The 25,951-nt window shown below is 35.4% G+C and overlaps 3 protein-coding genes across 4 annotated transcripts; 1 reads left to right on the top strand and 2 right to left on the bottom strand.

Annotated features, from left to right (window-relative positions):
* Positions 1-219: 219 nt before the first annotated feature.
* LOC113323502 (low temperature-induced protein lt101.2-like) lies at positions 220-3,705 on the bottom strand. 2 transcript variants are annotated; one of them, XR_003347663.1, is made up of 3 exons: positions 3,536-3,705; positions 2,403-3,289; positions 220-800 (listed from the first exon to the last, which is right to left on the bottom strand). XR_003347663.1 is itself a non-coding variant. In XM_026571820.1 (2 exons), the coding sequence occupies exons 1-2, from the start codon at positions 996-998 to the stop codon at positions 717-719; spliced, it is 165 nt and encodes a 54-aa protein (XP_026427605.1). In that variant the 5' UTR covers positions 999-2,395; the 3' UTR covers positions 224-716. The 2 variants fall into 2 exon arrangements, 1 of the variants encoding a protein (XP_026427605.1); XM_026571820.1 differs by lacking the exons at positions 2,403-3,289; positions 3,536-3,705 and adding an exon at positions 918-2,395 and having other exon boundaries at positions 224-800.
* Positions 3,706-6,132: 2,427 nt separating this feature from the next.
* LOC113323500 (tetraspanin-3-like) lies at positions 6,133-7,788 on the top strand. The gene is made up of 2 exons (XM_026571818.1): positions 6,133-6,769; positions 7,237-7,788. The coding sequence occupies exons 1-2, from the start codon at positions 6,257-6,259 to the stop codon at positions 7,579-7,581; spliced, it is 858 nt and encodes a 285-aa protein (XP_026427603.1). The 5' UTR covers positions 6,133-6,256; the 3' UTR covers positions 7,582-7,788.
* An 819-nt stretch (positions 7,789-8,607) lies between these two features.
* On the bottom strand, positions 8,608-11,849 carry LOC113323501 (phosphatidylinositol transfer protein 1-like). The gene is made up of 10 exons (XM_026571819.1): positions 11,606-11,849; positions 11,264-11,294; positions 10,996-11,144; positions 10,392-10,483; positions 10,261-10,268; positions 10,059-10,130; positions 9,792-9,959; positions 9,582-9,677; positions 9,203-9,325; positions 8,608-9,046 (listed from the first exon to the last, which is right to left on the bottom strand). Exons 1-10 carry the CDS (start codon positions 11,623-11,625, stop codon positions 8,963-8,965), a joined length of 843 nt encoding a protein of 280 aa, XP_026427604.1. The 5' UTR covers positions 11,626-11,849; the 3' UTR covers positions 8,608-8,962.
* Positions 11,850-25,951: the final 14,102 nt, after the last annotated feature.

The following is a 25,951-nucleotide window of genomic DNA, read 5'->3' as shown; positions in this document are numbered from 1 at the left end:
GACATACAATTAGCTAAATGCAACTAATATGTGGGCTAAACATAAAATTTAACCTAATTTTCTACACTAAATTTTTTTTACCCAAAAATTAGGGACGGACTATAGCCTCCTTTATTCTCCTGCTAGGCCCGTCCCTGGCCCTTACAAGTTAAACCTGCCTGCAGCTCTAGCCAAAGTATCAGCGGCATACTTATTACAATTTCCATCAATATTAGGGGATTACTCTTTGGCTTTGTTTGTTTTTTTTTGATCGGAAATACTCTTTTAGCTTTGTTTGAATAGAAAAAGGCAATCACTTCTTTCTTTTTTTTTTTTGATCAGGGGAGAAGGTTTCTAAACGAAAATGAGATTGTATATAAGATCTACCACGGTTAGAAACAAAAAAAAAAGTGAAAATTACAAAGAATTAGAAAAAGAATTTCCGGACTGAACTTGCGAATGCGGTCTTTCGGCCACGACAGCAGCCTGAGATAAAACAATGCACATCTCTGAAAATGAGACTCCAGTCCCACTATATGTGAACCTTTTCCATTTCCTAATTCCACAATCCTAGAGGTTTTTAAGATTTGTTCTTGTTCATGAAAAAAAACCAGGAATCTCACAAAATGATTAAACCGTACGTAACTAGTAATGATCAAAGATAAATACATTCATATTTATAGATCTAGTCAAAAAACTTAGTAGCACTACAACAACATTAAAAACAACATAAACTGCTACTTCACCAATACATAAACTGCATATATAATTCCAGGAAAGTATCCTAGTAACGTCAACAACAAACATATCCAGAATTCCTCCTGCCAAGAATCAAACAAACACACACACACATCAATCTCTAAGCATGGAAATGGAAATTGCATCTCCTTAGAAATGAGTTAAGAAACAAGGAAAAATAAGAGGTTTTGAGTAATTACTTCACAGCCATAACGGATGAGGACACCAACTGGTGGTATAAATATTGCTGCTACAATTTCTACAAATTGTTCTACACCCATATCTCAATCAAATTATGAGATCTAGCTAGTTGCAGAAGGAGAAAAAAAGTTGATGAAGAGAATGGGGGAGAAGAAACTAAGCTGGATGGCCAGTGTTTGCATGCATGGGAGAAGACAAATGTGGTCCAACCAAAGCAGAGCGATTCTTTAGGCTCTGGTTATAATGTGCTTAATTAGGATAAAGGAAATTGACTAGACTCGGACCAATTTAGCTAGTCTAAATATATCATTTTTTGTTTTGTTTTGATAGCCAGCAATCAAATTACTATGGGAACCCTTAATACATTCGAATAACCCTTACTATGAGTCCACTGACGTGGTTTGAAATTCGTCAACAACATATTCTTTACTAAACAAAAATGTAAAAAAAAAAGTTATATACAATAAATGACTGTATTCAACGTATTGAACTGGATTATGTTTTTAACCACGATAAGTTAAGATAATGTCGAGAAAAAGTTGAATGAGACTTGAGAAATATCTTCCTAAAGTTGGTCCCGTTAGATTCCAAACATGGGATGTTTTTAACCATAAACTTTTTATTTTTGGATTTTAGAAAGCATATGCAATTTTTTAACAGTGGAGTGTAGGATTTTGATTGTTTGAATGACTTTTTGTGAAATGTGCTTTATATATATGATGGTTGAAGAGAAAAGTTTTTGGAATAATGAAAAATAAGTCAGTAGAAAAGGTGAGAATGAAATGAAGAGTTGTCTTGTCCCAAAAAAGATGGGATAATTTGCGTTACCTTCCCGTAAATATTGGTAATTTACATTATTTTCTCTATAGAACTAAAATTATCAAAATCTCCTCTCGTCAATAATTCCGTCTATTCCAAGTTAGCTGACTCAGCACTAATTTATACGTGATTTTTTTTTTGGGTAATTTGCGTTACCTCCCCTGTAAAGATTGGTAATTTGCATTACCTTCCCTACCAAAAACCACGTGTAAGTTAGTGTTGAGTCAGCTAACTTGGAATAGAACGGGATTATTGACGAGAGGAGGTTTTGCTAATTTTATTTTTGTAGGGAAGGTAATGCAAATTATCAATCTTTACAAGGGAGGTAATGCAAATTACCCCCAAAAAGAAACCAAGTGTTCCTATTTCTCCTGCGCATGGGAATTGAACTGAGGGTATTTCAGTCTCCACTGTTTGCCAGAAATTATGTCTTTTCCTTCGTCGACATCTTTACTCTCATGCCTAGTCAGCAAGTCAGAATTTGAATTTGCTTCTTCGTACGGTAATAATTCGGAATAACATACATGCATGTATAATTTGTTTTAGAGGTATGAATCCAACAAAAATAATTTTAACTTCAAAATTAGAAGACTATGGAATCCAAAATCAATAATCTAACTCAAATTTATGGAGTGGGAATATAATTTTGGGGTAATTTGCGTTACCTTCCTTGGTAAAGATCATAATTTGAGTTACCTCCCATACAGAGATAAAATTAGTGAAACCTCCCACCGCTACATATTCTGTCCAAGGCCAGTTATCTGAGTCACCAGCTTTGTACAGGTGGACCTAAATATATACGTGGAGCTTCTCTGCCCGAAAATACCCTATCTTCTGAATCTCCGACTCTTCTTTATTTATGAACAGAAAAAAAAGAGTCCGCAAACCATCAGCAGCAGCCACCGATGGGCGATTAGGAGTTTGGTAAGGGTTTAGTGTCGAGAAAAGAGGGTAAACGAACTGATGCTACTGCTTGTTTTTATATAGTTGTTGAAATTGAGAAAGAGAAATCAGATCGAAGAACTGGGAAGAATTCAAAGTTTCTACCATTGAGTCTTGATGCTAAAGGAGGAACTAATGGAGATTTTAGCCGAGAGAAGACATTTTCATCGATGATTTGAGAGGGATATCGAATGATTAAAGGTTCTAGTAGAGAATTACAAGTTGGGTTTGATGTCAATTTGCAATTAATGGATGATTAGGATTCTGGTAGGGAATTGTCTTGAACTGAAACTGCAAAGGAATTGAAGGATCGCTGTTGTTTCGATCTATTCACAACAACCAAATACAGATTCTTGACCTGGTGGTATGAATCAAGTTAGGGTTGTTACAGGTATTACGGATGGGTTGGTGTTGGAATCTCTGGTGATATGAATGTAGTTGGATTTCATCTGCAGTAGATGGGGAATTGGTTGGTGGTTGAATCTGTGGTGGTTTGAGGAGTGAAGTTTTAGCAATTGCAGTTAAGAAATAAATTGAGATCCTTGATTAAGTACAATGCAACTCGTGCCTACTGTTCATGAAGAAAAGATCAAATTAAAGATGATTTCACCTGCAAAATAGATTAAAATGTTAATTTTTCTTTTTACTTTTTCCAATTTCGGTATTAATTACTCGGATTTGGTTGTTCCAGAGAAAAAATTTTATGAAAAAACTCTCACAAAAACTGAGGTTATTCGTGAGAAGATTTCAATTTTCTTCGATTTTTTAACCATTTTCGAATCTGAGTATGGATTCGTACTGCAAAAATCTTATATTGCAAACTCATTTGAATTTTTGAAAAAGTAATACAACTGACCTAGTGTTCTTCATCCTCTGTCGTTGAAGGCAACATAGGAAACGACGATGACATTTTTAGACCTTTATAACTGTTAGTCTCATGTAGAAGATGAGGGTATTTTCGGGTAGAGAAACTCCACATGTATATTTAGGTCCACATATATAAAGCTGACAACTCGGCTAACTGATTTTGGACGGAATATGCAACGAGGGGAGGCTTCACTAATTTTAACTCTGTAGGGGAGGTAACTTAAATTATGATCTTCGTTAGGTTAGATAATGCAAATTACCCCTATATATTTTTCTATAATATTCAAATTAGTAATCATAAAACCAATCAAATATCTTCCAAATCTGTACTTACATTTCAACTCCTGCTATGTTCCAGCTGATCAATTTTGCAAAGGAGATACACAAACGCAATCAAGTTTTAGGCCTAACACTTATTTGTTTTAAAAATCCTAACGACATTGTGAAGACTGCAGCAACAAGTTACCAAATTTCAAAAAATTACCAAAACAAAACAATCTTTACCATTGGACTGGTAACTTTGTATAACTGGGCGAGCCCTGTTGTAGTCATGGATAACGGGATCTCGCATGGCTGCCCCAAACCGTTCATAGACCACGTGATCCACAACTCCCTTCATCACATTAGGTGGCTGCATTATTGGTGGTCAGTATTTGTCATTTTCGTTAACTGATTTAGGTCCCTCGCGAAGGAAACAGAGACGTGGCAACCTATTATACTGCGACTGATGTAAAATAATACAATCTTTGATGTTGAGGGATAGCATAAACGGTTAAAGATGTGATACTCAGAATATCTGCTCTCTTGTTGACACATCAAAAGTTTAACCTAACAATATACCTTTCAGGAATCTGAATAGTCGGTCAGTGGGAGTCAGTATGGTTGTCGACCATCAAAGGAGAATCCCGAAGATGAATCCGGAAGCTAGGTGCTACACTTCCCCCCATACAGTCAAAGGAAGGGTTTATATCCATTTGACCACAATGCATGGCATTTTGGCAACTAGTGATTGGTTTGACTCACTGTCACACAAAATTGGCAATACGCAATGTATCGCCTATCCTCTTGGCTTTAATGGTTAATACAGATGTTTAGTAGCTTCTTTAATGGATGGCTGTAGAATTTGTCTTTAATTTAATTTGGTAAGAAAATTCAAATTCTAGTGATGCCCTGAAGCATGTATCTTGTATTATTGATCTTGCTTTCATGAAGAAAGGTGTTTGGATACGAATAGTGCAGGATAATTTTCCGTTCAAGCAGCTTATGTCCTACATCTAAAACTCAGATTTGAAAATTTTGAATCTTTAGGGCTTGTGATGTGTCATAATATCTGACGACTTAAATCCAGACGACGAGTCATTGTTAGCTAATAAATGTCATAAAAAAATATGCAAGTTTGGGTAAAGTAAACAACTTGTTAACTCATTTGGTAATCGTTATCCAAGCTGATCTCCTGCGAATCTTTGATGATGTATTCTTCGTGCTCATAGGTAGGATCACAACAAACATGCGTGTATAGTGTATACTACTATTGGTCTTGTGATAATCACTGATAAACCAGGGCCACAAGTATACCAAGTAAAAACATCAACTCATTTAAATGCTTGCCTTTCCAAACAGCCAGAAAGCCAATATATAAAAGACAGTTGTCACAGTTTTGCATCCAAAGATTCCAAACTAGTGGCTAAAACCCGATCATTACTGCCCTAATGCAGTAATTTATGTAGCGCCTAAATTCTAAGCTAATATTCTTAAATACACCAAAAATGAAAAGAGACGATCCAAATAATATTATAGAGGCAATCTTGGATTCCACTCACGGGGACCTGCTATACGATTTCAAGCGAGTTTGTTAGGAAATGTATTACTCATTAATATCAAACCTATGACATGTGGGTCTTTTAGCATTCAAAAACAATTTGACGTAAATGGCACTGTTATCATCAAAAATATCAGGACACATGCTTAATAACTTAGCAGATCATAATATTCACCTTAAAAAGATATAATATCCGAAATTTTAGTCTGCAACACCAAAATCCCACGTAACTAGCATGGACCCGTGGTCATCTCACTTATTCTCTAGACAATATAATAGAAACATAACTACATACATACACATATCCGCGCTTCTTCTTTACAAACCGAGAAAACAAACCAGGTAAAAACCGTCTCTCACAATTTTTTTTGTTTTTTTCTAATTTGTGGACTCCGTATCCCGAAGAACATGTAGGGAGTTGTTTTTTTGTGTAGTCTTTTTCGCGATCTGCCGCAACTTTTTGTACACGTATATGAACTCAATATTGTTAAACAGTAAGTACATCTGTGAGTCCAGTCAAGAATCCTGTACCGTAAACACAAATTGCATCGTCACTCTACCTAAAACCCATTAATAATGTACAAGAAAACAAGTAGGAAGGAAAGTATGGAGAAATTTAATCATGTTGTGTTAAATTACAACAACTTATTTTACTACTAGACAAAACAAAATAAACAGCAGATATTTAGATTTTACTCAAAAAGACAATGAAAAGAATATATTATAACACCAGGACACTCACCCCCACCACCACCACTCAGTGACAGAACAGTGAGAGTCTAGATCAAGCCAAGACAACAACCGAAAGTCATCCTCATTTAAAGAACAACACACAACCCACATCTCCCTCTCTCTGCAACAACACAAACCCAAAACTAAGAACAAGAAAAGATGAGGAAGAGCAACAGTTTGATAGGAGTCATAAACTTCTTAACATTTCTACTATCAATACCAATTTTAGGAGGTGGGATATGGTTAAGTACAAGAGCAAACAACACAGACTGCATGAAGTTTCTGCAATGGCCATTAATCATAATAGGTGTAGCAATTATGGTCGTATCGTTAGCTGGTTTTGCTGGTGCTTGTTATAGGAACTCATCGTTGCTGTGGTTTTACTTGTTCTCAATGTTTTTTGTTATAGCTGCTCTGATTGGATTCATAGTGTTTGCTTATGTTGTTACTGATAAAGGGGCTGGTAGAAGGATGATGAATAGAGCTTATCTTGATTACTATTTGCCTGATTACTCTGGTTGGTTGGAAGAAAGAGTTTCTGAAGGTGGTAATTGGTATAAAATTGCTTCTTGTATTAGAGATTCTAGAGTTTGTGGTAAGATGGGTAGGACTTATGGTGGTGTCCCTGAATCTGCTGACATGTTCTACTCCAGAAGACTCTCTCCTATTGAGGTATCATTTCTCATCTCTGCATCTTTGTTTTTTTGATTTGGGGTTTGGATATTTGAGGTCAAAAAGGTTTTTTTTTTTCATCTTAAGATTTTGTTTATTGGTTTTGATTTTGTTGAAGTTCTTAGATCCTTTGTTCAATGATTTTTGTTTGTTGAGTTGGAATCTGCAGTTGTTGAACTGATTTAGATCATGAATTAGTACTCTTTTTTATTTGTTGTTAGCTTTTTTGCTTTCCAGAGAGCCTAATAATTGATCCCAAATTTGTGATTTTTTTTCTTCTTTTCATTTCTTTGTCATATTCTCATAATAAACAAAAATTTTGTGCAGACCCTCAGAAAGACAGATAGATTAAATTAATACTAATGCATGTAATGTTTTCAACCTTGTTGATTTATTGCTACAACTATGTCATGGGACTCAATTGTTGGATTGAATTGCTGAATGGTCTGTCTTCTTTGATTTTTCAGTCAGGTTGCTGCAAACCGCCGACGGAGTGTGGTTACTTATACATAAACGAGACGTTATGGAACGTTGGAGGAGGAGTTGGGGGTACATCCCTTGATTGTTCGATATGGAACAATGACCAAGCACAATTATGTTATATGTGTGGATCATGTAAAGCTGGTGTTTTAGCAAGTCTGAGGAAGAGTTGGAGGAAAGTTTCAGTGATCAACATTGTTGCGCTTATTATCCTCGTTATCGTCTATGTAATTGGTTGCGCTGCGTTTAGGAACAACCGGAGATATGATAACGATGAGGGTTATGGTGAAGCTAGAATGACGAAAGCTCAACCAAGTAGACTTCATTTTTAGTTCTTCCATCTACAGGTAGTTTACATTCCAAGTTGAAACTTTAGTTCTGAATTAGTAGTATGTATTTTGCTTAAAGATTGAAACAATGGTTAAAAGACTCCTTTGTTTGATATTTCTTTGCTGTATTTAATTGTGAGTTTATTCTGTACTTTGCAAATGATGATTATTCATTGGTATAAATCAGGTTAAAGTTCAAGTTCTTTTTGAGTTCCAAGATTTTTTATAATGGTCAATGGAGTGTAAGAGGCTTTTCATGCTGAAGCTTTTGTTTTTGCGTGTGCCTTGTTAAAAGGTGCAATGTTTCTTCTCAAAGAAACAACAAGCATGCTAATTTTGTTCCCTAAAGGGCCTAAAATGCTGTTCATGCACGTGCACACTCCCGCCGAGGAAGGCGAAAGTGGTTTTTCTAGGAGCACCACCATTCCAGCAGCGTTAAACTGAGGGTTCAATACCCGACAATCCATCCGCCCACAGCTGGTTGCTCTGCCAGACACTGTTTCTAGTTTTAAATGAATTTAGTTGGAGGATAATGCAGTGTTCAAATCATTAAAGTATTTGCATGTTTGGGAACAAGGTCGGAGATTAATGATCAATTGTTTAGTTCTTGAGTTTGATTTTGGTCGGTCTTTAGAGAAGTTAGCGCTAATAATAATAATTAAAGCTGATCAGGAGCTAACTGCTAAATCAAATCATGGATAAGGTAATATGAAATTGATCAAGGCCAGATCCAAATATTATCACTAATTGGATCCAAAATTGTATTTTTTTCTTGCGAAAACCCTGTAAGGTTTTTAGCTGGACAGATATCTAAATTTGAAGTTTTGGGGTTCAGAGTTCAGTTACATTCCAGCTTCTGCAAGAGACAGATGTTCTGAAGCCTGGCGATGCTATTCTGCTAATATGCGTTGTTAGAGTATTCTGACTTACAAAATACCTTACCAGTAAGTAGGCCTTGACAGAGAACTACAAATTAATAAACTCAGATTGAAGATAGAACAGAAAGGTGATAATTCGGAAAACAATGTATCAGTAATAGATTCTATGGTAGAAGGAAAACTAATTTCATTTCATATAGGTTAAGTAAGACTTGTTGGTTTCACTCAAATACACGTGTATCGTAAGGGTAATGATCTTCTAGAGATAAATAGTTCTTACAAACTAATACACAATCTTCTTTTCCTATGATGTATCTAAATTGGAAATATCTACTCATTCCAAATATACAATTGTTGAACGAGGAGTAGCGAGAAATTACCAGGTCCAACCAACCCTCCAATTTTGATATAAACAGTCTTTTATATTCTTGTTTGATGTATGTAATCAGAACCTTGTGTTACACTGTTGATTGCGGTAATGAGATCTGTTTGTTAATGCCCTAAAGCTAGTTTAGTTGCTTCATATTCTTGTCACTGTCATTTAGGTCGAGACCATGTGTACCGTCCACTGAAGCTATCTTCCCCAGTTTCTGTATTGACACGACAGGGATATGTAAGCATGTATTCCAAATGTTAAAAAAAATGTTTAAGCTCGATAGTAACCCAAGCGAAAGATGCGCTTTAGTCAAATGCATAACATTTTATTTTTTTGATTTAGTCGTTCAATTTGAGTAGATCTGTCATACCTCATTCAGTGACGAATCACTTTGTTTTTCAAGTTCTCGTATTTGCTCCATTGTCATCCCATACCATTCATCAATCCAAGCGAAGCAGTTCCTATGGCTTTCCAGAAAGAGTGCCCTTTCAGCCTGTAACAGGAAACTCAACATATCAGGAATTTGCTAACCAACGGAGCTTAAAGAATAAAACATCCTTATGGCTCTCCATTGAGCATTGTGCAATGCTTAAACTTTATACAGATAATAAGCACTTTCTTATGGTACAAGTCCCAATTACTCGTAAGGATTGTTTGGTCTACAGTTGATTATTTTTTTGATTGCAGTAGTTTTATTTTTTGCAAAAATATAAATTAAGAACTATGGTGCAAGAAAATTTAATACATACAGAAAGCAAAGCTTGTTCCAGTCGATACCCAAAACCCCAGTATGGAGCATCTATCGTCACCAGTTTATATGCTGTCATTACTGGTTCACACAGATCCTGCACAGTATATAAACCTTCAACAATAATGCATAATCTGGTGCAACTGAAGGTTTGAAATGATACAGTAGTAAAAAGAAAAGCATAAAAGTTCCATGGTAAGGTAGACAAAACCTGCCATCCCTCCAAAAGCGGACCCCGGTTTGTCCTCAATGATTTGAATTTGCTCAAATCCACATGGCTGGTACCAATAGCATAGCTCCAATAATCCGTCACAGTTGAAGCTATATCAATAATCACTACTTCCCTGGTCGCTAGCTGTTCTTTGCTTAAACCATGCACCTAAATAGTCAACAATTTCAGCTTGAACAAACCAAATCGAATCACTAACATGGAAAAAGATAAACCAATTTGCAAAACACAAACTTCAAAGAAACTTACATTTTCTGAGTTCCCATTGTCAGCCTTATGAATAGTTTCAATGGATAAGTTGAATCTCTCAAAGTACGGGCACTGCAAATTTATTTGTCTCATGTAAGTTGCAACGGTAACAATAATACATAACTGGAGTGTAAAGGATAAACTAATTTACTTAACGATATACTAGGAAACTTCATAAATATAAAGAGCAGTGGCACAATACCTTAATCACTGCATGATTTGACCCCCATTATTCATGAAAGGAGTAAAGCAAAATAATCAGCACAGGCATACACAAATAAGAATTTTTTTTATAAATCTGAGCAAAACGTAGTCGGTAATTCTAATGAGGACCTGTTTTACATCTTGGATAAGCATTCCAAGCTTCTTCCTGCATGAGGAGAGCATCTGCGGGTGCAAAAGTAGTGAGCCAAGTAGGAATTTTGCTGCACAAAGTAAAGAACAATAGAAGAGCTAATAAGTTATAATCAAGTGCTCCTGAAAACCTCAACCATTGAGGAAAATGAATTGATTTTTACAAAACAATTACTATTTGATGACGGGATTTTCCAACTATTTTATCACATCCCTCTCACACACAATAAGTTGTTAGACTTATTTCCTCCATTACATATTCACATCACTAGATTTGTTTTGTGCATCATAGGTTAATGAATGGTGAACTGAAGTTACATAAAAGTCTTCACCCTCTATCCCCAGACTGGGTAGTAACTAATCTTCTTTCCCTATTTTTTATTTCAAGTATAAGTATTGTTTTCAAGAATTTGGGTCTATGATCCCCTTATAGTCTAACCTGTCATAATGTTCTTTCAATTATACCTCTTGAATGGACTTCCATTTTAAAAACAACATCCCCCCACAAACGGGTCATTGACATGCATCCCAATTCCATTCAAAACTAGATATTTGAACTAAGTAACAACGAATATGGAATTACCTCTGCAAGTGATACACTTTAGATGTGTACTGACCCTTACCAAAAACATCATCTTTAAACGGTCTGTTTTCTAACACCTCCACACCTTCACTATTCGACGTACTTTGATGTTGCATCTTCATTACCATATACATCTGGGCTACCTGATACTGCAAATGAGCATGAACAAAATAGTTCAGTATTCATGTAAGACACTCCGTATTCATAATTCAAATCAATATCAATCCTAATTATCAACTTAATACCAAAACCCCAATAGTTGCCTTACCTCATCAAGCGACATAGGCATGACAATCCGACTTTTTCATTCAAAAATCCCAAGTCAAGGAAACACATGATATCATAGATTCATAGTTTAAGTTTTAAAGAGCAAAGTTGAATAAATTCATCTAAACAAGTTTGGTTTTTAGACTAGAAATCTTCTTTTAAACAATTCGTCGAGCACCTCGCATGCCCCTTATTTACTGTCTCTATGATTCACTAGTCATGGCTAAATTCAGTTCATAAAACATGCAATTTCCCCAATTTTTAACAAAACCAGAGCATACTTACAAATAAATTTCCTAAACATAATATAAACAAATTAACATGAAGAAAATCAAAAGGATACAATTCTCTGAGTTGAACCATATTGAGAAGATTGAAGCTGTTGTTGACTGACTCTCAGTATCTTGTAAATATAAGAAAGAGTTTGGGAAATGAAATGAAATGAAAAATTGGGGTTTATAAATTAATGGAGTAGGGATTTGGTGATGAAGAAAACAGAGAGAATCAAGAACAGCTATAGAGAATGAATTTGCGCTGGTAACCACGTCCACTAACTCAAATCATGACTCCCACTCCAGCTTTTGTATTTTTTAATTATGTAAACGAAAGAGTCTTAACTTTACAACGGAACGGTCTGGATCCTGACACGAAACACGATATTTCGTTGGCGTTACCGATTTTTGTTTCTTTCTTTGAACCGCGTTGGCGGCCGACTTTCTAACAATGGAGTTGGACTCTTCTCCTTCTTTCAACTTTGCATATTTGGACTATTCAATTCCGTAGTCAGTCATGACTTCGTGATGGTCACGGTTGTATGACCCCTGACTTTCTTTTTTCCACCGGTTCAACGTCACAAAAATCACCTTTTTGCTGAATAGTTTAACGGTGGGAAATTTATTTTTTGATCTGACAGCTGAGATTAGTTGCGCTGAACCAGACAATGCCGGACGTTTGATGTGGACTGCTAATCTAACTATTAGATTAGCATTGTCATAAGACTTAGGAGGTTGTCCTAACTGTCCTATAAAAGGTTTTCAAGTGACGACCACCTTATCAGGAAGGATATGAGCGACCTTATTTATAAATTCAAAAGTACACACCAAGAAAAAGTGTGATTACTTATTGAATTTCATTTTTGAATCAAATTTTTTTACATGAAATGATAAACCCAGAATTTGATTACTTATATCAGAAATTTTTTACTTATTGAATTTCATTTTTGATTACTTATTCACTAATGTGCTAGTGGAATTTGTTTGTGCCAGTGTCACTAAGTGTTGGGTCACTATGATAAACCCAGAACTATTTTGAATTGAGCCCAACAAGGAATGTTAACTTTTGATCGGTAAAGACTAAAGTTTTATATATATGTTGTACCAAAAGCATTATTGGGACCAAAATCTGATATCTACTACTCTTTCCATTTCAAAATAATAGGTAGGTTTTATGTGTAAATTGTACATGAAATCAACCTATTTTTTTGAAACGAAAGTAGTAAATTTTTCGACTTATCTATTTTAGTTTCCCTTCCCAATTAAAACCAATCTAGCTTAAATTTTTTCTTGATCTTTATACATAAGCAATTATTGGTTCTCGATGACTAGATATCTAAACTGGACGATTTAAAGGTGGTCTCAGGTGCTCACGCATACAAGTGATGTGTCCCTTAGCGACATGAATCCTGCTGACATTCTCTTGGGAAACAATAAATAAATAAAAGTCCAAAGCTTTTAAGAAAATAAATAATTCTATGTTTTCTTTTGTGACAGAAAAACTTTGTAATCCCACGTCGTGGAGTTCCCACTTCTTAAATTGTTTTAAGGGACGATATAAACTCATTCGTTTTATATCGAGGAGATCCCTCTTCTTAAGTTGTAATAGGAGATTATATAAAAAAGCTTTTCTCAACCTATAGAAAAGGTTTCTGTATATTTTCAGAGAGACCCAAAGAATAATATTTTCTCTATTACATTTTCTTAAACTTTTATGATTTCGCTTGAGGGTTTTTCTGAGTTGCGAAGCTCAAGTTGAGCATCTACGATATACGATGGTATTAGGTGTATTAGGGTATTTTATCCTGAAGTCATTCGTCATATGAGGGATATAACATCATTCTTGAGTATAGTCGGGCGATAATGTGTTAAGGACAACGTGCTGAACATATAACTCACTTTGTTTTTCCAAAGTTTTGTCATGTTTGTGTTGCAGATATTTGGGGAGCTCATCTTGTAATACTCCGATTCAGCAGGAAAGGTTCACCAAATGGAATGTAGATATTGGTTTGTCCTATCCTAACACCGAGGATTTTCAGCACAATTGGCTTCGGAGTTGGCAGAAAACTCCGCAGTTAAGCGTCGGGCGGAAGTAATACATGGATGGGTAACCTCTCGGGAAACTGTTGTTGGATGTCCTTAGTGGTACACGTGGAAATACCTGAAAACGTAGGGGTACCAAGTAGACCACCAACTTTTTCATTCGGAAACTTGTATGGACAAAACTCAATACAATTGCAAGTAGACCAACTGAATGATCCTTGACAATATGTATATAGAGTTTATATTTCTTTCCTCTACTCAATCAATATGTATAGACACAAAGTTCGTGAACCTGGTTGTTAAGCAGAGTACTTGGACGATGTCAAAAATCAATATCCAAAATCAATCTAGTCGTATCTGTTAGAGCACTGCTCGGTCGAACTCGCATGCATTGCTATCTCAAGCATGTTTGTCAATGTTAGTGATCAAAACTATAAGTCTTGATTTCTAGTCTACTATTAGCTAAGTCTCGGACTAGGGTAGAAAGTGTAGTTGAGCTTAAGACTCCATGGCGATCATCATACAAAGACGAAAAACTACTCAATGAACTGGTGGAACATCATTGACTAAAAGGTATGTGGAGACTTGAACTTATCTATCACTCAAAAATCTATCTACTCTATCTCCTATCTTGAGACAAAATTTGTTTTGCTATATAGACTTTGATTATACACATTTGTTATTTCGAGCCGAGTTTATCTCTCTTATCTATTTATCGAAATATGTGTTGGTAAGCTTTCGCTTTGGCCAAGTTCATCTTTACTAGTGACGAAAGTCATGTTAAGTTTCAATCACTTGAAAATGGCTTTGACGAAAAATTGTTTGTGAACAACAATTACATAACGTCCTCTAATAATGTTTCAATGATTGAAATGAGATTTTAGATTATATAACCATTATTGGATATAAGCATTGTGTGGTAACTCATACATGTATAAGTCCTTATTCCTTGAACCAAAGTATGCGTACTTTGCTGCTCAAGAAAACCGGAACAGAGTCCGCGAACCCAGTCCGCGTACTGTCAGAGGTTCTCTTCCCGAGAAAATCTGTTGGAGTTTGTGAACTATTTACAAACTTATTCCGGGCACTTAAGTCAGCGTACCAATCCGCGTACTTAAGTTGGTTATTTTCTAAAAACGATTATTCGTGAACTTAAACTTATATAAACTAAGGAATGCAAGTTTGGAAACCATGGATATAAAGTTCATGAATCGATTCGAGTGAATAAAATCGTTTTTGTTTCCATTGTGTCTATTATAAAGATCTAAGCAATTGAACAACTCTCTAACTAGTTCATTTGAGTCATTTGAGAATATGGTCGATATGAAAGTGCTCATATGGCTAACCATTTGGTCAACTACTGTTGAACCAACTATATGTACATGTTTGGGTACGATTACACAAACCTAGATAAACGTGCATTTCATTTGTGTGTAACAAGCTAAGTTTCGATCTAACGGTTTAAAGATATTAGCTTGAATCTAATCAGGTTTTCATATAACGGTGAATATTGAATGCTTTGTTACTAAGCTAACATTGATTGCAAACCTTGATTTGAAAGACTATACAAGGGAAAGCTCTAGCAACTGGGAAACCTAATCCCCACACCTCCTGTGTGATACTAGTTGTATTAGCTAGAGTCGATTCTCCTTTAACCTTAGGTTTCTACCGAGACCATGTAGGTTAACGACTTGAAGACTTCATTTGGATTGTGAAGCCAGACCGATACTCCTTTCTCGTAGTTGTGTGATATAATCTTGTTGTTTCTATCGAAATAAGTACAATCGTAAGGATTGACTTGAGACTGATTTCTCCGATAGGCAAGATATAAAAGTAGTCACAAACATCTTCGTCTCATCGTTTGTGATTCCACAATATCTAGTTTCTCCATCATACGATTTAGATTATTGTGAGGTGATTGATAATACTGGGCTGTTCTTCGGGAATATAAGTCTGGTTTATCAATTGGTTCCTGTTCACCTTGATTTATCAAAAGACGGAACAAAAACTCGTAGGTATTTCTGTGGGAGACAGATTTATCTATTACGTAGACTTTTCTGTGTAATACATATTTGTTTATTAAATTCTTGACTTTGGGTCGTAGAAACTCTTAGTTGTGGGTGAGATCATCTAAGGGAATCAAGTGCGTAGTATCCTGCTGGGATCAGAGACGTAGGAGTGCAACTATACCTTGGATCACTGTGAGATTGATTGGGGTTCAATTACATTCCAGACCGAAGTTAGTTTGTAGTAGGCTAGTACCTGTACGGCTTAATACAGTGTGTTCAATCTAGACTAGGTCCCGGGGTTTTTCTGCATTTGCGGTTTCCTCGTTAACAAAACTTCTGGTGTCTTTGTTATTTCTTTTCCACATTATTTTGTTATAATTGAAATATCACAGGTTTTGCGTTGAATCAATCAATTGGGAAATCCAACCTTTTGTTGTTGATTTAAATTGATTGATACTTGAACATTGGTCTTTGGTACCTTTCAAGTGATTTCTCTTGTATTCAATTAGACTCGCAGATTTCTATTTGCTTGAGTAATATTGAATCGAGAAAGGAGATATAACTCTTTGATATACTTTTATTAAGACTGAGTTGCTGTCTAGTTGATTCTCTTAAAAGTATATTGGAGTTAGTCCATACATATTGCTAATCAAATATTGGGTGTGGTTGTTAGACCCCCGCTTTTTCAATTGGTATCAGAGCAGGCAAACACATTTAAATACCTTATCAGTCTGTGTTTGTAGCAATCTGTGTCTGGGACAGAATCTTATCTCTGGCATATACGCATACCAAAATGCCTTCCAAAGCTTTTAACTATGTCAAATGTCTTGGGTCACCTCAAAGGATTACTCCTTCGCTGATTCTTCCGAATCTCGAGAGTGAAAAAATGATCTATCAAATGTTGATATAGTTCCTCTAAAAGACAGTTGACACTATCGCAAAAGCTGAAAAGCGCTCACCATAATCTCAAAAATTCGACTGAGACTATTGATTTTCAGAATCATGATCAGCTCATTGATGAATTTGAAAAGTTCTTGGTCGAGAACGTGAACTCTATAATATCATGAGTCTTCTCTAACAATATCGAAAAACTTCTTCAAGAAACTTTTACAACGTGAAAAGATTAGTGTTCTTGAGGATATTGTCAAGGAATTCAATTAGAGAAAAACTTTTGATCGAGACACATTCATTAGAAATAAACAACTATCGTGTTGAAAAAGAGAAACTTGTTGCATCTCTGCAACTTTCCCAAGAACAGTGTAACGCCTTGAAAAAGGAAAACTATGTTTTAATAATTAAGTCATCCTCTACACCTTCTCCTGATACTCACAAGGTTTTACTCGTGTAAAGAAAAATTCCTACAAGGAAGTACCTACTGAGAATCACTTGCAAAATGTGCATGTGAAGGATGAAGGTTTGGATCAAGGCAATCATGTCTCAATCGATGTTTTCATTCTGTGGAAAAAGAATCACTATTATTCATTGTTTTTCTAGGAGGAAACAAATTTCTAATCTCCATAATTTGCTTCTTTCTACTGTCAATGAGTAAATCGTCTGAGGACGTTTACAGTGAATCTCTTGCCGACAAAAAACCAGAAATCTATATGATCCTCTTCAAAAATCATCACAGGTTGCATGTTCCTCATTACGTATAAACTCTTGTGCCTAATGAAAATTTTTCCTATGTTCATAAAACAAGTCTGGTAAGTCTAGATCAAGAAAATGGAAATCCTCCAAATTCCCTTTTCTGGAACTATTTCTAGAGGTCCTAGACTCAGTCCTCATAAAAATCCTTCAGATGGACTTTTGAAAGAGTTTATGACAATCCATCTGGATTACTTATAATCAATGGAAAGGAATATACAAGTAAAACGGTCAAAGACCTGTACAATCCTCTTCCCATGTTTGGTACTGAGATCACTTCTCACTCCTTTACCTAACTTTAGTAATCCATCCTTGAATCTATCTTGAGGTACAAGGATGATGACTATGGGAGTCTCAAGATTTGTTGTACCCTCTTTATGTCGTTTTCTGTTGTCAATCAACAGAGTTATGAAAGTTGTTTTATGGCTCGGGCTCTAATTGTAATTTTGAGCAATATTTGACAAACATTGTTTTCCTCTTACTGGTTTTAGTTCAAGTCCATCCCTCTCTTGTGAACGGTCTGTGAACGTCCGTGTCTACTCTGTGAGTTCATAGGTTTCCAAAACAAGAGTTTCCTTCTCATGTTTAAAACACATATATACTCTCTTTATTGTGTTATTCCATCCCTATCAAAAAAAATATGGAGAACTCTGTAAAATCTCAAAATAGTACATCTTGATATGGAGAAAGACACTCAAGGACATGAGTCAATTCAAGAGCTGTTCTAAAGAAGATGCTTGAAAGAAAGGATAACAACTCCTGGATTGATGATTCTGTCAAGGATTTAACTCATTTTCAGAACGATTCAAAGTCGAGTTTGGAATCTTCAACTACAAATAAACCAACTCTTAGATGGTCAGGCCAGAATTCTTGCTAATCAGAATATTCTGATACAAATCAAAAGAAGCTCATCATGGACTGTGTCAGGTCTAGACAGCTTGCTCGGGTTGTTGATCGAAAAGTTAGCGTTCTAACTCACGAACATGGTGTGTCTACGGTCAAGAGAGTAAAGGAAATCAGTGATACCTTCTTTGATGGATTCATTGAAAGGTATGAGGTTCTCAATGAACTGTGATGTCTAGTAAATCTTCTTATGGAATTTTATTCTTGTGTTTTTAGGAAGAATAACTAGAGTTTGGAATAGCCATTATTGTGATTACACATAGCTATGTCCAACGTTTTCATCTTTATGTTTTTAGATTATTTGATTAATTCTAAAAAATTGTTGGAAGATGATTTTTGCAGTATTAATCTTTATGTTTTATATATTGCAAACTTGTTATGGGATATATGTGTTTGCGTCTGTGAACTATGATGTCCCATACTTTCTCAAAAGTTAAGTCTTTCATATGTCGATATGCATGTATTGATAAAAGAATGAATGAGCTTTTGACATTACAAAAGTTTTAAGCCTATTATGTCATTATGCAAATATTGATGGAAGATAGGATGAACTTTTGTTTACGAGGATTATGTCTATTGTATGTCATTGTGCAAATAGTGATGGGAAATAGAATGAATCCTTGTCTATTCCGCAGTATTGATCTTCCCTGATCCATATTTTATGTATATACTGTGCGGCTCCATAAGTTCTCTTATGTCGAGCATGACCAATTGAATTGATAACACTCTTGTGGTAATTTAGTTGTGTATTCCGATTGAATTAATCATGGGTTTTCTTGTGGTTAATTTAATGAGTATTTTTGGATTCAAATTCATATTCGTATGTGATTTGTTATGTCCAAAGAAATCCTTATTTTCTTGTGAAAGTAAGGTCGCTCTTGTTGTTCTTTCGGGAATGACATTATGGGGGAGAGTTCTTAATTGAACTTGTGTTAATTGCCAAATATTTGTGGGGAGTGCGGCTGTGGAATATTATAGGGTTATTGTATCTTTATAAACTCCTTGATGAATGCATTTAGCTTCGGCTATATGATGCATCTAAAAGTTGATATGTGCTTGCTTTTGGTCGAAATGTCTCTATGAAATTTCATTAGGATCCCACTAGTTTTCGTACCTTTGCCAATTTTATTGACAAAAAGGGGAGAATTAATGTGTAGTTCACAACAAATACATATGGTTTTCGGATCATTATGTAAGGGGGAGTGGTTTCATGTGAGATGGAGTATTGACTAAGGGGGAGTGATACATATCACCATAGTATTGTTTCGAAGTTGTGATACAATTGAACTTTGATGCTATATAATAATACTATGACACTGTATAACAATGATTGAAATTCTTGTTTTCTCATTGTTATGACTAGGATTTTCAACAACGGTGATACTAAACTTACAACCTTTGGGATCATTGGAGTATGGAAGTGACGAAGATTTCGAGTAATGTTGAAGAACCAAGAAGATCAGGCATGTGGAAGAGAATCTACAAAAGTTTATTTATCTATTTTTGTATTCCATATGTATTGATAGTTTTGTCACTAAAATTGACAAAGGGGGAGATGTTAGAGCATGCTCGGTCGAACTCGCATGCGTTGCTATCTCAAGCATGTTTTCAATGTTAGTGATCAAAACTATAAGTCTTGATTTCTAGTCTACTATTACTAAGTCTCGGACTAGGATAGAAAGTGTAGTTGAGATCAAGACTCCATGGCGATCATCATACAAAGACGAAGAACTACTCAAGGAACTGGTGGAACTTCATCGACTAAAAGGTATTGAGACTTGAACTTATATCACTCAAAAGTCTATCTACTCTATCTCCTCTTGAGACAAAAGTCGTTTTGCTATATAGATTTGATTATACACATTTGCTATTTCGAGCCGAGTTTATCTCGCTTATCTATTTCTCGAAATATGTGTTGGAAGCTTTCGCTTTGGCCAAGTTCATCTTTACTAGTGACGAAAGTCATGTTAAGTTTCAATCACTTGAAAATGGCTTTGACGAAAAATGGTTTGTGAACAACAACTATATAACGTCCTCTAAGAATTTTCAATGATTGAAATGAGAGTTTAGATTATATAACCATTGTTGGATATAAGCATTTGTGGTAACTATACATGTATAAGTCCTTATTCCTTGAACCAAAGTATGCGTACTTTGCTGCTCAGAAAACCGGAACAGAGTCCGCGAACCCAGTCCGCGTACTATCGGAGGTTCTCTTCCCGAGAAAATCTGTTGGAGTTTGTGAACTATTTACAAACTTATTCCGGGTACTTAAGTCGCGTACCATCCGCGTACTTAAGTTGGTTATTTTCTAAAAACGATTATTCGTGAACTTAAACTTATATAAACTAAGGAATGCAAGTTTGAAACCATGGATATAAAGTTCATGAATCGATTCGAGTGAATAAAATCGTTTTTGTTTCCATTGTGTCTATTATAAAGATCTAAGCAATTGAACAACTCTCTAACTAGTTCATTTGAGTCATTTGAGAATATGGTCGATATGAAAGTGCTCATATGGCTAACCATTTGGTCAACTACTGTTGAACCAACTATATGTACATGTTTGGGTACGATTACACAAACCTAGATAAACGTGCATTTCATTTGTGTGTAACAAGCTAAGTTTCGATCTAACGGTTTAAAGATATTAGCTTGAATCTAATCAGGTTTTCATATAACGGTGAATATTGAATGCTTTGTTACTAAGCTAACATTGATTGCAAACCTTGATTTGAAAGACTATACAAGGGAAAGCTCTAGCAACTGGGAAACCTAATCCCCACACCTCCTGTGTGATACTAGTTGTATTAGCTAGAGTCGATTCTCCTTTAACCTTAGGTTTCTACCGAGACCATGTAGGTTAACGACTTGAAGACTTCATTTGGATTGTGAAGCCAGACCGATACTCCTTTCTCGTAGTTGTGTGATATAATCTTGTTGTTTCTATCGAAATAAGTACAATCGTAAGGATTGACTTGAGACTGATTTCTCCGATAGGCAAGATATAAAAGTAGTCACAAACATCTTCGTCTCATCGTTTGTGATTCCACAATATCTAGTTTCTCCATCATACGATTTAGATTATTATGAGGTGATTGATAATACTGGGCTGTTCTTCGGGAATATAAGTCTGGTTTATCAATTGGTTCCTGTTCACCTTGATTTATCAAAAGACGGAACAAAAACTCGTAGGTATTTCTGTGGGAGACAGATTTATCTATTACGTAGACTTTTCTGTGTAATACATATTTGTTTATTAAATTCTTTGACTTTGGGTCGTAGAAACTCTTAGTTGTGGGTGAGATCATCTAAGGGAATCAAGTGCGTAGTATCCTGCTGGGATCAGAGACGTAGGAGTGCAACTATACCTTGGATCACTGTGAGATTGATTGGGGTTCAATTACATTCCAGACCGAAGTTAGTTTGTAGTAGGCTAGTACCTGTACCGGCTTAATACAGTGTGTGTTCAATCTAGACTAGGTCCCGGGGTTTTTCTGCATTTGCGGTTTCCTCGTTAACAAAACTTCTGGTGTCTTTGTTATTTCTTTTCCACATTATATTTTGTTATAATTGAAATATCACAGGTTTTGCGTTGAATCAATCAATTGGGAAATCCAACCTTTTGTTGTTGATTTAAATTGATTGATACTTGAACATTGGTCTTTGGTACCTTTCAAGTGATTTCTCTTGTATTCAATTAGACTCGCAGATTTCTATTTGCTTGAGTAATATTGAATCGAGAAAGAGAGATATAACTCTTTGATATACTTTTATTAAGACTGAGTTTGGTTGTCTAGTTGATTCTCTTAAAAGTATATTGCAGTTAGTCCATACATATTGCTAATCGAAATATTGGGTGTGGTTGTTAGACCCCCGCTTTTTCAATTGGTATCAGAGCAGGCAAACACATTTAAATACCTTATCAGTCTGTGTTTGTAGCAATCTGTGTCTGGGGACAGAATCTTATCTCTGGCATATACGCATACCAAAATGCCTTCCAAAGCTTTTAACTATGTCAAATGTCTTGGGGTCACCTCAAAGGATTACTCCTTCGCTGATTCTTCCGAATCTCGAGGTGAAAAAAATGATCTATCAAATGTTGATATATGTTCCTCTAAAAAGACAGTTGACACTATCGCAAAAGCTGAAAGGAGCGCACCATAATCTCCAAAAATTCGACTGAGACTATTGATTTTCAGAATCATGATCAGCTCATTGATAAATATAAAAAGTCTCTTGGTCGAGAACGTGAACTCTATAATATCATTGAGTCTTTCTCTAACAATATCGAAAAACTTCTTCAAGAAACTTCTTTACAACGTGAAAAGATTAGTGTTCTTGAGGATATTGTCAAGGAATTCAATTAGAGAAAAACTTTTGATCGAGACACATTCATTAGAAATAAACAACTATCGTGTTGAAAAAGAGAAACTTGTTGCATCTCTGCAACTTTCCCAAGAACAGTGTAACGCCTTGAAAAAGGAAAACTATGTTTTAATAATTAAGTCATCCTCTACACCTTCTCCTGATACTCACAAGGTTTTACATCGTGTAAAGAAAAATTCCTACAAGGAAGTACCTACTGAGAATCACGTGCAAAATGTGCATGTGAAGGATGAAGGTTTGGATCAAGGCAATCATGTCTCAATCGATGTTTTTCATTCTGTGGAAAAAGAATCACTATGTTATTCATTGTTTTTCTAGGAGGAAACAAATTTCTAATCTCCATAATTTGCTTCTTTCTACTGTCAATGAAGTAAATCGTCTGAGGACGTTTGCAGTGAATCTCTTGCCGACAAAAAACCAGAAATCTTATGAAAATGATCCCTCTTCAAAAATCATCACAGGTTGCATGTTCCTCATTACGATATAAACTCTTGTGCCTCTAATGAAAATTTTTCCTATGTTCATAAGAACAATTCTGGTAAGTCTAGATCAAGAAAATGGAAATCCTCCAAATTCCCTTTTCTGGAACTTATTTCTAGAGGTCCTAGACTCAGTCCTCATAAAAATCCTTCAGATGGACTTTTGAAAGAGTTTATGACCAATCCATCTGGATTACTTATAATCAATGGAAATAGAGGAATATACAAGTGAAACGGTCAAAGATCCTGTACAATCCTCTTCCCGTGTTTGGTACTGAGATCACTTCTCACTCCTTTACCTAACTTTAGCTAATCCCATCCTTGAATATATCTTGACAGGTACAAGGATGATGACTATGGGAGTCTCAAGATTTGTTGTACCCCTCTTTATGTCGTTTTCTGTTGTCAATCAAACAGAGTTATGAAAGTCTGTTTTATGGCTCAGGCTCTAATTGTAATTTTGAGCAATATTTGACAAACATTGTTTTCCTCTTACTGGTTTTTAGTTCAAGTCCATCCCTCTCTTGTGAACGGTCTGTGAACGTCCGTGTTCTACTCTTGTGAGTTCATAGAGTTTCCAAAACAAGAGTTTCCTTCTCATGTTTAGAAACACATATATACTCTCTTTATTGTGTTATTCCATCCCTATCAAAAAAAAATATGGAGAACTCTGTAAAATCTCAATAAATAGTACATCTTGATATGGAGAAAGACACTCAAGGACATGAGTCAATTCAAGAGCTGTTTCTAAAGAAGATGTTTGAAAGAAAGGATAACAACTCCTGGATTGATGATTCTGTCAAGGATTTAACTCATTTTCAGAACGATTCAAAAGTCGAGTTTGAGAATCTTCAACTACAAATAAACCAACTCTTAGATGGTCAGGCCAGAATTCTTGCTAATCAGAATATTCTGATACAAAATCAAAAGAAGCTCATCATGGACTGTGTCAAGTCTAGACAGCTTGCTCGGGTTGTTGATCGAAAAGTTAGCGTTCTAACTCACGAACATGGTGTGTCTACGGTCAAGAGAGTAAAGGAAATCAGTGATACCTTCTTTGATGGATTCATTGAAAGGTATGAGGTTCTCAATGAACTGTGATGTCTAGTAAATCTTCTTATGGGAATTTTATTCTTGTGTTTTTAGGAAGAATAACTAGAGTTTGGAATAGCCATTATTGTGATTACACATAGCTATGTCCAAACGTTTTCATCTTTACTGTTTTTAGATTTATTTGATTAATTTCTAAAAAAATTGTATGGAAGATGATTTTTGCAGTATTAATCTTTATGATTTTATATATTGCAAACTTGTTATGGGATATATGTGTTTGCTTCTGTGAACTATGAATGTCCCATACTTTCTCAAAAGTTAAGTCTTTCATATGTCGATATGCATGTATTGATAAAAGAATGAATGAGCTTTTGACATTACAAAAGTTTTAAGCCTATTATGTCATTATGCAAATATTGATGGAAGATAGGATGAACTTTTGTTTACGAGGATTATGTCTATTGTATGTCATTGTGCTAAAAAGTCTCTTGGTCGAGAACGTGAACTCTATAATATCATTGAGTCTTTCTCTAACAATATCGAAAAACTTCTTCAAGAAACTTCTTTACAACGTGAAAAGATTAGTGTTCTTGAGGATATTGTCAAGGAATTCAATTAGAGAAAAACTTTTGATCGAGACACATTCATTAGAAATAAACAACTATCGTGTTGAAAAAGAGAAACTTGTTGCATCTCTGCAACTTTCCCAAGAACAGTGTAACGCCTTGAAAAAGGAAAACTATGTTTTAATAATTAAGTCATCCTCTACACCTTCTCCTGATACTCACAAGGTTTTACATCGTGTAAAGAAAAATTCCTACAAGGAAGTACCTACTGAGAATCACGTGCAAAATGTGCATGTGAAGGATGAAGGTTTGGATCAAGGCAATCATGTCTCAATCGATGTTTTTCATTCTGTGGAAAAAGAATCACTATGTTATTCATTGTTTTTCTAGGAGGAAACAAATTTCTAATCTCCATAATTTGCTTCTTTCTACTGTCAATGAAGTAAATCGTCTGAGGACGTTTGCAGTGAATCTCTTGCCGACAAAAAACCAGAAATCTTATGAAAATGATCCCTCTTCAAAAATCATCACAGGTTGCATGTTCCTCATTACGATATAAACTCTTGTGCCTCTAATGAAAATTTTTCCTATGTTCATAAGAACAATTCTGGTAAGTCTAGATCAAGAAAATGGAAATCCTCCAAATTCCCTTTTCTGGAACTTATTTCTAGAGGTCCTAGACTCAGTCCTCATAAAAATCCTTCAGATGGACTTTTGAAAGAGTTTATGACCAATCCATCTGGATTACTTATAATCAATGGAAATAGAGGAATATACAAGTGAAACGGTCAAAGATCCTGTACAATCCTCTTCCCGTGTTTGGTACTGAGATCACTTCTCACTCCTTTACCTAACTTTAGCTAATCCCATCCTTGAATATATCTTGACAGGTACAAGGATGATGACTATGGGAGTCTCAAGATTTGTTGTACCCCTCTTTATGTCGTTTTCTGTTGTCAATCAAACAGAGTTATGAAAGTCTGTTTTATGGCTCAGGCTCTAATTGTAATTTTGAGCAATATTTGACAAACATTGTTTTCCTCTTACTGGTTTTTAGTTCAAGTCCATCCCTCTCTTGTGAACGGTCTGTGAACGTCCGTGTTCTACTCTTGTGAGTTCATAGAGTTTCCAAAACAAGAGTTTCCTTCTCATGTTTAGAAACACATATATACTCTCTTTATTGTGTTATTCCATCCCTATCAAAAAAAATATGGAGAACTCTGTAAAATCTCAATAAATAGTACATCTTGATATGGAGAAAGACACTCAAGGACATGAGTCAATTCAAGAGCTGTTTCTAAAGAAGATGTTTGAAAGAAAGGATAACAACT

The sequence above is a fragment of the Papaver somniferum genome, chromosome 11 (genome assembly GCF_003573695.1).
Source record: "Papaver somniferum cultivar HN1 chromosome 11, ASM357369v1, whole genome shotgun sequence".
In the NCBI taxonomy this organism is placed as follows: Eukaryota; Viridiplantae; Streptophyta; class Magnoliopsida; order Ranunculales; family Papaveraceae; genus Papaver; species Papaver somniferum.
The sequence above is the reverse complement of the archived record's forward strand: the minus strand, read 5'-3'. Positions and strand labels throughout refer to the sequence as shown.